Source organism: Conger conger, chromosome 10, assembly GCF_963514075.1.
Source record: "Conger conger chromosome 10, fConCon1.1, whole genome shotgun sequence".
Lineage (NCBI taxonomy): Eukaryota > Metazoa > Chordata > Actinopteri > Anguilliformes > Congridae > Conger > Conger conger.
The window spans coordinates 14,753,138-14,764,139 of record NC_083769.1 but is presented as its reverse complement, the minus strand read 5'-3'; the positions used below and the strand labels follow the sequence as shown (position 1 = coordinate 14,764,139).

General features: G+C 48.0%; 1 protein-coding gene across 3 annotated transcripts; it reads left to right on the top strand.

Moving 5' to 3' along the window:
- Window positions 1-970: 970 nt before the first annotated feature.
- Window positions 971-9,667, top strand: LOC133138137 (tripartite motif-containing protein 16-like). Of its 3 annotated transcripts, none has more exons than XM_061256632.1 (6): window positions 971-1,693; window positions 3,423-3,518; window positions 3,759-3,992; window positions 4,125-4,272; window positions 6,893-6,979; window positions 8,643-9,667. In XM_061256632.1, exons 1-6 carry the CDS (start codon window positions 1,103-1,105, stop codon window positions 9,170-9,172), a joined length of 1,686 nt encoding a protein of 561 aa, XP_061112616.1. In that variant the 5' UTR covers window positions 971-1,102; the 3' UTR covers window positions 9,173-9,667. The 3 variants fall into 3 exon arrangements, with proteins under 3 accessions (XP_061112616.1, XP_061112615.1, XP_061112617.1); XM_061256631.1 differs by having other exon boundaries at window positions 4,125-4,281; window positions 6,929-6,979; XM_061256633.1 differs by having other exon boundaries at window positions 4,125-4,317; window positions 6,938-6,979.
- Window positions 9,668-11,002: the final 1,335 nt, after the last annotated feature.

The window sequence follows — 11,002 nt, the reverse complement described above, 5'->3', positions numbered from 1 at the left end:
CTCCAAGTTGTTTGTGTTTTGTAGTTCATTGAACATTGAGTGAAAAAGTAGTCTTATGGGAGAAAGAATGTGCTATAGTTATGGCAGCATGAGTCACTTTTGGGTGAAATATTAAGTGTTTTGGTGGTTGAAGTGCCTTTTGCACCAAAGGTTAAGGATTTACAACTCCAGCTGTGAGCTGGATGAGAAGAGCAGCAAGAAGTTTAAAGTCTAGCAATGACACATAGGAACTGACAGACAGAGACCATTTTACATGCTTACATACTTAAACAAATACTTATACACAGCCACTGTTTAACATGCTTACATACTTACACACAGTGACCATTTTACATGCTGTATTACTGTTCAAATTATTCTTGCTTTTGTGTCCCTTTTAATGTTCTTTTAGGGACATTGTTATGAATTGAAGGTTATTTTCATTGTTTCTGAAAATACCTTCTTTTAAATCTATAAAATCTCTTTCTCTCTCAATCTCTCTGAAAAGCAGAATAGTCATTTCTGCAGGGGTGTCACCTGCCGTTTGGCAGGAATAGATCAGCACTGTTTATCAGCCCAGTCAGTGTTTGTGTACAAGGAATAATATTTAAAATAGAGATTTCAGATCCGCTCCTGCCATTTGCAAGTTTAAAAACATTACATTACATGTCATTTGGCTGATGCTTATATCCAAAGTGACTTACAGTTGATTTAGATTAAGCAGGAGACAATCCTCCCCTGGGGCAATGCAGGGTTAAGGGCCTTGCTCAAAGGCCCAAGGGCTGTGTGAAACTTATTGTGGCTACACCGGGGTTCAGACCACACAGTCCTTCAGTAAATCTACCCTTTGTCCCAGAAGATTAAATAGTTCCTCATGAATCTGCCCTCTCTGCTCAGCCTGCTCTGCTCAGCCTGGCCTCAGTCCAACACCACACCTCCTAGAGCTATTTGCACAAACAGGAAGTCTCTGCCACTCTCTCTGTTACGCAGTTTCAGAGAAACAAAACGTTACTCAATCTCTTTCACAAAAACGAGACTTAGCACTGTGTCTGTCAGAAAGGCACAGAAAAAATCTGTCTCTGCCAGAGAAACAAAGCTTAACTTTGTCAGTGTGAGCAGTGAAATGGCTGAGGCTAATATCTCGGTGGATCAGGACCAGTTCAGCTGTTCAATCTGTCTGGATATCCTGAAGGATCCGGTGACTATTCACTGTGGACACAGTTACTGTATGGGCTGTATTAAGGGCTGCTGGGATCAGGATGATCATACTGGTGTCTACAGCTGTCCCCAGTGCAGACAGACCTTCACCCCAAGGCCTGTTCTGGGCAGAAACACCATGCTGGCTGAAGTGGTGGAGAAACTGAAGAAGACAGGACTCCAAGCTGCTCCTCCTGCTCACTGTTACGCTGGACCTGGAGACGTGGCGTGTGATATCTGCACTGGGAGAAAGCACAAAGCCATCAAGTCCTGTCTGGTGTGTCTGGCATCTTTCTGTGAAACTCACCTCCAGCCTCACTATGAATCTCCTGCCTTTAAAAAGCACAAACTGGTCAAAGCCACTGGAAACCTGCAGGAGAAGATCTGCTCTAATCACGACAAACTGCTGGAGGTTTTCTGTCGTAGCGATCAGCAGTGTATCTGTATGCTGTGTGCGATGGATGAACACAGAGGCCATGATACAGTCTCAGTGGTAGCAGAAAGGACTGAGAAACAGGTAAGGACTGGAGCTCTTCACTGGCAACATACACATACATTTTTAACATAAACCCAAAAATACTGAAAATACCTGAGCAGTGAAAATGAGAAATAAGCTGAATCATTACACTGCACTCCAACTGCATATGCCTTATTCATTAGTTTATTTTTCGTGTTTCCTTGTCTGTCAAGTTTAAAAGAGGCGTTCATTTGTTGTATTTCATGGAGTCGGTGCCCAGAATCAGGTGACCCCAGAAGTGCCCTTTATTGGCTGGTGTTAATGGCATTTATTATTTATTTATTTGTTATAGAACTTCTTTACCATTTAAAAAGGGAATTGTATCGTATTATCCACGAAAAAATACACCTCATCAATACTTTCTAATATTACGCTCTCCAAACCACCCCCCGCCCCCTTCCAATTGGTTTTGTCTAAATCTATCGTCGCATCTTCCGACAATCCGAGTACAACTTGTAATGAAAAGCATCGCGTCGCGAGCCCTAGTTCGTGATTAATATCACTCAGGTAGGCACGTTTTTAATTATGAAACCACGATTAAACAACAACACTTTTTATCTTATATATCGGTTAAAAAGGTAGGTATGTACTTTCCAGTTGCCACGGTCACGTTATAATTTCATCATTAGCTGCGAACCTCGGAACTCGCGAGCAAGCAAGCTAGTCTAATTATCATTCAAACGACGTTATCTCCGTCATGCACAACTTAAAAATATGTATTATATTAATTTCTGAAGCAGGTAGTTACGTTTTGCATAGTTTTGGTAGTGATTAGTCAGACCATTTTCTTTGTAGCCAGTTTTCTAAAAATGTGATGTTTAAAATTGTATTATTGTTTGGGCATGTCGCAGTGTGTTTTCCCTGTTAAAACAAAAGTTTAAATTAATCAATCAATTTTGAATGGGAAATAAAAAGCAGCATGAACTCTGCTAGAATAGGCGAATACAGCTGTCTCCAATGAAAGGCAAACTACTTCTCCTCCCTGACCCTGTGTTTAAGGTAGGTTTGTATGTGTGCATGTTTTTGAATATAATATAAAACTGCGGTTTCTTTTCCTCTCAGTGTGATACTCAAAAACATCAAACTGTAGTTCAGGAGTTGTACCTTATGTCACATTTATAAAATATATGCAGTGTAACAAAATGATACAGAACATGAAAACAGGAGGTAGTTTTGAAACACCAAATTCAGGGGGCTTATGTATCAAGCATGTCAGAGTCGGACTGCTGATCTAGAATTGTATTACTTCTAATGAAAGGTAAAACAGGTCCCAGGCCAGCACAACTCTATGCTGACATTTTGGTTCAGGTCTAGGCTTTTAATTTTGTGTTTGGGATCAACATGTCAGTCATTAATTTTGACCATCTGCTCTGTTGGTTGCTGACAGTGCATGAAATAATGTGTTTCAGTAGAATTGAAGCAGGTCCCATGTTATGAACATAGTGTGTGATTATGGATGGTGGTGGTGTGGCAACATCGGGGTGGGAATAGTGTGTATCGGTGAGGTGAGAATAATGTGTTTTCAGTAGAATTGAAGCAGGTCCCATGTTATGAACATACTGTGTGATTATGGATGGTGGTGGTGTGGCAACATCGGGGTGGGAATAGTGTGTGTAGAGAGTACCCTCTGTTGGGCCGAGGCCCAAAATGTACGGCCCTGATTCCTTAGGGCTTGCTGGAGTGTCTTCACCAGTGTTTTTAAACCTGGATTGTGTGTGTTTCTTCACAGAAGCAGCTGGGGGTGACACAGACTAAGTTCCAGCAGAGAATCCAGGAGAGAGAGAAGGAGCTGCAGGATCTGAGACAGGCTGTGCAGTCACTCAAGGTGGGTACTGACCAGAGGAGAAGACAACAGCTGGCTGCTGGAAGAGCCATTTCAGAGCTCAGTCAGGGCTCTCCTCCAGTCAGCCAGTGAGGAGCCCAGTGTTGGACCACTTTCCAGCCCTGTGGGGCTCAATGCCACTGAGCCACACTGTGGGGAACAGGCTGTCTGGGGTCCCAGTAAGAGCTGAGTGAAAGGCCTAGTTAAAATGTACAACCCTCCTCCTTCTGTTTCTCCTAACAGCGCTCTGCACAGACAGCAGTGGAGGACAGTGAGAGGATCTTTACTGAGCTGATCTGCTCCATTGAGAGAAGGCGCTCTGAGGTGAAAGAGCTGATCAGAGATCAGGAGAAGGCTGAAGTGAGTCGGGCTGAAGGACTCCTGGAGCGACTGGAGCAGGAGATTGCTGAGCTGAGGAGGAGAGAGGCTGAGCTGGAGCAGCTTTCACACACAGAGGATCACATCCATTTCCTCCAGGTAACATCACTGGCTCTCTGACAGTCTGTACATACATGGTGAGGTGTGTTCCTCTTTTACAAAGATCTGCTCCTGGTATCTGCACAGGAATCTGTGTTCACTGTCTGTCTCTTTCTGTCTGTCTGTCTGCAGAGCTGTCAGTCCCTATGCGCCCCTCCTGGACCTGGAGACTTACCCAGCATCACTGTCAGTCCAAACGTCTCTTTTGAGGCTGTGAGGAAATCTGTCTCTGAACTGAAAGAGCGACTGGAGGATGTTTTCAAGGCGGAGTTCAAAGTTTGTGGAAGAGGTTGGTGGACAAACCCTGCTGCAGAAAGTGTGTTTAGTCACTGCACACAACACAGTGGTGAGGTGATCTGCCTAAGATTCACTCTGACAACATGAAAGTGTTTGGGTCTGTGGGACCTGTTTTCAATGTTTATTAAAAGGAAAAAAGGAAAAAAATCAACCAGGATTTGTCGCAAGTCAGCCAACGTGGTTGTGTTGGTCACTCTAGCACGAACTGCACGCCCCAGCTGATCCCACAAGTGTTCAGTTGGGTTGAGGTCAGGACTGTTGGCAGGCCATTCCATTCTCTCTACTCCCAAATTCTGGAGGTTGTCTCTGATAAACCCCACTCTGTGGGGGCGAGCGTTGTCATCTTGGAGGATGGAGTTCGGTCCCAGACTGTGGAGATATGGGATTGCCACTGGTTGCAGAATCTCATCTCGATATCTCTCTGCATTGAGATTGCCTCCAATGATGACAAGCCTGGTTTTTCCAGTGATGGAGATGCCGCCCCACACCATCACACTGCCTCCACCAAAAGGTGTTCCTCTATCGGTGCAGCAATCAGCATAGCGTTCTCCCCGTCTTCTCCACACTTTGACCCTACGATCCAACTTCCGTAGGCAGAATCTGGACTCATGGCTGAACATAGCGTTCCTCCACATGTTCAGGTTCCAGTGCAGGTGTTGCTGACACCAGTGCAAACGGGCCTGACGGTGAAGGGCAGTCATGGCAGGCCTCCTGGCAGCCCTATGAGCCGGAGATTGGCTGCGTACAGTCTGTTCCGGATTGTCTGGGCCGAAAGGCGTGTGCCATATCGTCCTGCAAACCTTGACTGCAAATCTGTAGAAGACAGCCTACGGTTCCTAAGTGCTGAAAGGGTGAGGAACCGGTCTTCTTGGGACGCCCACTTCAAGGTCTGTCTCTGACATCGCCCATTTCATGAGATTTGGCACATTTGACATGAGCGCAACCCACATACTCAGCTGTGCTGCTCATCCCACAAATGCATGTTCCTTACAAATGGGGCACCATTTAAAAGGGAAATAAAAAGTCTTAGGCACCCTAGACTTAATGAGATATATATATTTGTTTTTGTGTGTGTGTTCATATTAAAGAACACACTTGAGATTTCCAAATCTTCATTTTCCAAAAGATAAAATTTAGCAAAGACATTTTTATTTGTAATTGACTACTTCTTAAATAACAACTTGATCAAGGCGGTCTGAGATCAGAAGCAAGGAGCCAACCAAAGTCTGCAGAAGAACTGTGGCAAGTTTTCCTGCATGCTTGGAACAACCTCCCTGCTGATTGTCTTCTTGTACTTCAGAACAGCGTTGGCTATCTCAGAGAAGTGATACAGTTTTAATGCCGAAGGGTGGTCACAAAATGTAGGTTTGATTCAGTTTTGAACTATTCTGCCAAATTAATCAAATGTAATGGAAAGTGTATAGTACGTTTATTTAGAACCTTTTACTGAATTATTTTTGAAAGAATCTTACCTGTGCAGAATGTTATACAGGTGCCTAAGACTTTTGCACTGTACTGTTTATTATAAGTGAGAGGGGTGAGTGACATTTCAGTCTGTCTCACAGGTTATATATTATTAATGAGAGGGGTGTGTGACATTTCAGTCTGTCTCACAGGTTATATATTATTAATGACAGGGGTGAGTGACATTTCAGTCTGTCTCACAGGTTATATATTATTAATGAGAGGGGTGAGTGGCATTTCAGTCTGTCTCACAGGTTATATATTATTAATGAGAGGGGTGAGTGACATTTCAGTCTGTCTCACAGGTTATATATTATTAATGAGAGGGGGTGAGTGATATTTCAGTCTGTCTCACAGGTTATATTTTCCTTTATCCTGGAACGAGCTTCAGGCCAAGCTCAAACTTGATTCTCTTATTTAATTAAACGATTTTAATTTGAGAGGAATGCATGGTATCATGTTAAGATGCTACTGCTTTAAGTTGGACGGATATGTTTAATTCACTGTTTCCTTGTGTTATGTTCTGTCATATTATATGTATTGTTATGCACTTTGTTCTGTATATACCTACATAATTATGTATATTATTGTAATGGATCCGTGATTGTGATTCTGTGATCTTATGCTGCTGTTTGACCCTGTCTTGGCTTGGTCTCATTTGTAAATAAGGTTTTAATCTCAATGTGACTTCCTAGTCACATAAAGGTTTATATATTACAGTGTGGAGGGACATTTCAAGTGCTCACAAGCTCCAGATGATCCAGAATATCACAGTGGTGTTCAGTGTGAATAGGGATGAAATCTATAAAAGTACCCAGTATTTTTGGGGCAGTTCTTCTGGCTAGGGCATAACCCTAAATGTTTTCAATGAAAGCTTTGTTTAATCTTGAGAGAACAAAATACAGTATGACCAGTATGTCTTTGTTTACTAGGATGCAAGATACTGCATAGAGATGAGAGGAGAGAACACAAGTCAAATTCCTCAGTAGTTTTATGATGAATCCATCCTGTCTCCTCTCTCTGCTCTGTTTTAGTGTAACATTTGAGACCCATTCTGATGCTGTATTCTGGGTGACATCAGTTGTCATTTACTTGCAGATTGAAACAAGCATTCAATTTCTCCAGGATCTCAGAAAAAGGTTCATCTTTTTCTCTTGTGATCTCTCTCTCCACAGTGGAAGAAGTCCCTGTTCTAGAGCCCCAGACCAGACAGGACTTCTTAAAATGTGAGTCTGTAATTAAGCCTTAAATCAATGAATGAAGCAACCAGAGATTGAGAGAATATGAAGAAATACATTAGTTTAGAATGAGGAGGGGAGGGAGAGAGAGAGGGAGGGAGAGAGAAGGAGGGAGAGGGAGGGAGAGAGAGAGAGAGGGAGAGAGAGAGGGAGAGAGAGAGGGAGGGAGGGAGGGGGAGGGGGAGGGAGGGAGGGAGGGAGGGGAGGGAGGGAGAGAGGGGGAGGGATGGAGGGAGAGGGAGAGGGAAGAGAGGGAGGGGGAAAGGGAGGGAGAGGGAGAGAGAGAGGGAGGGAGGGGAAAGGGAGGGAGAGGGAGAGAGAGAGAGAGAGAGGGAGGGGAAAGGGAGGGAGGGAGAGAGAGGGAGGGAGGGAGAGGGAGTGAGGGAGAAGGGGAGGGAGGGAGAGAGGGGAAAGGGGAGAGAGAGGGGGAAGAGGGAGAGGGAGTGAGGGAGAAGGGGAGGGAGGAGGAGAAAGAGGGAGGGGGAGATGGGGAGGGGAGGGAGAGAGGGGGAGAGTGGGGAGAGAGAGGGAGGGAGAGAGAGGGGGGGAGGGAGGGAGAGAGAGGGAGAGGGGGAGAGAGAGGGAGAGGGGGAAGGGAGGGGGGGGAGAGAGAGAGGGAGGAGGAGAGGGAGGGAGACGGGGGGGAGGGAGAGAGGGGGGGAGGGGGGAGAGAGGGAGGGAGAGGAGAGGGGGGAGAGAGGGAGGGGAGAGGAGAGGGAGGGAGAGGGGGGGAGGAGAGAGGGGGGGGGGAGAGGGGGGGGGGAGAGGAGAGGGGGAGAGGAGAGGGGGAGAGGAGAGGAGGGGAGGGAGGGAGGGAGGGAGGGAGGGGGGGAGAGGGGGAGAGAGAGAGAGAGGGAGAGAAATAGGGAGGGGAGGGGAGGGAGGGAGGAGGGGGAGGGGGAGAGGAGAGGAGAGGGAGGGGGGGAGGGGGAGAGGAGAGGGAGGGTTATCGTTAGGGAGGGAGGGAGGGAGAAGGGGAGGGAGAGGGAGAGAAAGAGGAGGGGGGAGAGGGAGAGAGGGAGGGAGGGGGAGAGAGGGAGGAGAGGGGGAGAGAGGGAGGGAGGGAGGGAGGGAGAGGGGGAGAGAGAGGGAGGGAGGGAGGGAGGGAGAGGAGGAGATAGAGGGAGGGAGAGAGGGAGAGAAGAGGGAGGGGAGAGGGGAAAGAGGGAGAGAGAGAGAGAGAGGGAAGGAGGGGAGAGGGGAGGGAGGGAGGGAGGGGAGATAGAGGGAGGGAGGGAGGGAGGGAGGGAGGGAGGGGAGGGGGAGAGGAGAGGAGAGGTGAGGAGAGGGAGGAGTGGAGAGGGAGGGAGAGAGATGGAGAGGGGAGAGGGGGAAGGAGGGAGAGGGAGGGAGTGAGGGAGAAGGGGAGGGAGGGAGAGAAAGAGGGAGGGGAGAGGGGAAAGAGGGAGAGAGAGAGAGGGAAGGAGGGGGGAGGGGAGAGGGGAGAGGGGAGGGAGGGGAGATAGAGAGAGGGAGGGAGGGAGGCAGGAGGGGGGAGGGGAGAGGAGTGGAGAGGAGAGCTTTAAACATCTTAAAAATGAGAACAATAAAGAAAATATGAGATTTAAACACATAAAATATGAAAGATGTGTAAAATATGTATGATGTGTAAAATATGTGAGTGGAGCTCTCCTCTCTTCTCCTCCATCAGATGGCTGTCAGCTCACACTGGACCCCAACACAGCGCAGAGAAACCTCCGTCTGTCTGAGGGGAACAGAGAGGTGACCTGTGTGAGAGAGATCCAGTCATATCCTCATCATCCAGAGAGATTTGAGTACTGGGAGCAAGTGTTGTGCAGAGAGGGTGTGTCTGGACGCTGTTACTGGGAGGCTGAGAGGAGTGGGCAGTGGGTTTCTATAGCAGTGTCATATAAAGAGATCAGCAGGAAAGGGGGGGGTAATGACTGTGTAATGGGGGGTAATAACAAGTCCTGGAGTTTGGACTGCTCTCCCTCCAGTTACTCTTTCTGGCACAATAATGTTGACACTAAAATCCCTGTTCCCTCCTCCTCCAGAATAGGAGTGTACCTGGATCACAGGGCAGGAACTCTGTCCTTCTACAGCGTCTCTGACACAATGACCCTCCTGCACAGAGTCCAGACCACATTCACTCAGCCCCTCTATCCTGGGTTTAGGGTTCATTATTATGGATCTTCTGTAAAACTGTGTGATCTGGGATGAGGCAGAGAGTGAAGGGAAGATCAAAGAGAGGGAAAAATACTGAAAATACTGAGAGAGAGAGAGAGAGTAAAATAGGTGAACAAAAAATTATTTTTTTTATTTTTTATAAGTGCCTTCAGGGCACATCTCAATAGTCCAGAACAAAAAATTATTCCTTTTTCAAAAAAGGAATAAAATTAAGCGGCCAAAAAATTAGGAACACTGGAAAGAAAAGAAAAAAAAATGTAAATAGCAGAAATGTGGAATAAAAAATAACAGAAATGTGGAATAAAAAATAACAGAAATGTGGAATAAAAAATAACAGAAATGTGGAATAAAAAATAACCGAAAGGTGGAATAAAAAATAACAGAAATGTGGAATTCACGTGACCGCGTTCGTCCGCCGTTATCAGTGCCTGGGCCGTCCAATCCGCTCCTTTCCCTCAGAAGTCCCCCTTCTCCGCCTTGTCCCCGATCGGGCCTCACACCATGGTAACCAGGTCTTATGGGTTCTGTTCTGTACATCGTGTGGGAAATGTTGGGCTGATGCCAATAAAGCCATTTGAATTGAATTTGAATTGAGAGAGGGAGAGAGAGGGAGAGGGAGAAAGAGGGAGGGAGGATAGAGAGGAAGGGGTATAGAGAGGGGACAGAGAAAGAGAAAGATATATACATATATGGGGAAGGGTTGTTGTTGTTTACTATGTGTGTTATGCTGGGGGGGTTGTTGTTGTTTTGTCTAATGTTGTTATTGTCAATGCTTTAATACACAATTCACTTGTCAGGCAAATAAAGCACATTTGAATCTTGAGAAAGAGGGAGGGGAGGGGAAATTAATTAAATTCTGAATTAAAATGTTTATACAATGAATAACTACATCCTGAATTCTTTATTATTTTATAATTGCTGGAGATTGAGGGAGGGAGGGAGATGGGGGGAGAGGGAGAGGGGAGGGGGAGAGGGAGGGGGGAGGGGGAGAGGGAGGGGGGAGGGGGAGAGGGAGGGGGAGAGGGAGGGGGGGAGGGAGGGAGGGAGAGAAAGAGGGAGGGAGGGAGGGGGAGAGGAGAGGGAGGGAGAAGGGGAGGGAGAGGGAGAGAAAGAGGGAAGGGGGAGGGAGGGGAGGGGGGGGAGGGGGAGAGAGAGCGAGGGGGGGGAGAGAGGGAGGGAGAGAACGAGGGAGGGGAGGGAGGGGGAGAGGGAGAGAAAGAGGGAGGGGGGAGAGGGAGAGAGGGAGAGAGGGAGGGAGGGAGAGGGAGGGAGGGAGAGAGAGGGAGAGGGAGAGAGGGAGGGAGGGAGGAGAGGGGGAGAGAGGGAGGGAGAGAGAGGAGATGGGGAGGGGAGGGGGAGTGGGAGGGAGGGAGGGAGAGGAGGAGAGAGAGGGAGGGAGAGAGAGGGAGAGAAGAGAGGGAGAGAGAGAGAGGGAAGGAGGGGGGAGGGGAGAGGGGAGGGAGGGGAGATAGAGAGAGGAGGGAGGGAGGGGAGAGGAGAGGGAGGGAGGGAGTGGAGAGGGGGGAGAGGGGGATGAAGGGGTGAGGTTGAAAATCCAAAGGGGGAGAGGGAGAGGGAGGGAGAGAGAGGGAGAGAGAGGGGGAGGGAGGGAGAGAGGGGAGGGAGGGAGAGAAAGAGGGAGGAGGGGGGGAGAGAGGGAGGGAGAGAGAGGGAGAGAAAGAGGGAGGGGGGAGGGGAGAGGGAGGGAGGGAGGGAGAGGGCGGGAGGGAGGGGAGAGGGAGGGTTATGGTTAGGGAGGGAGGGAGGGAGGGAGGGAGAGGGGTGGGGGAAGAGGGAGGGAGGGAGAGAGAGGGGGAGAGAGAGAGGGAGGGGGAGGGGGAGAGAGAGGGAGAAGGAGAGGGG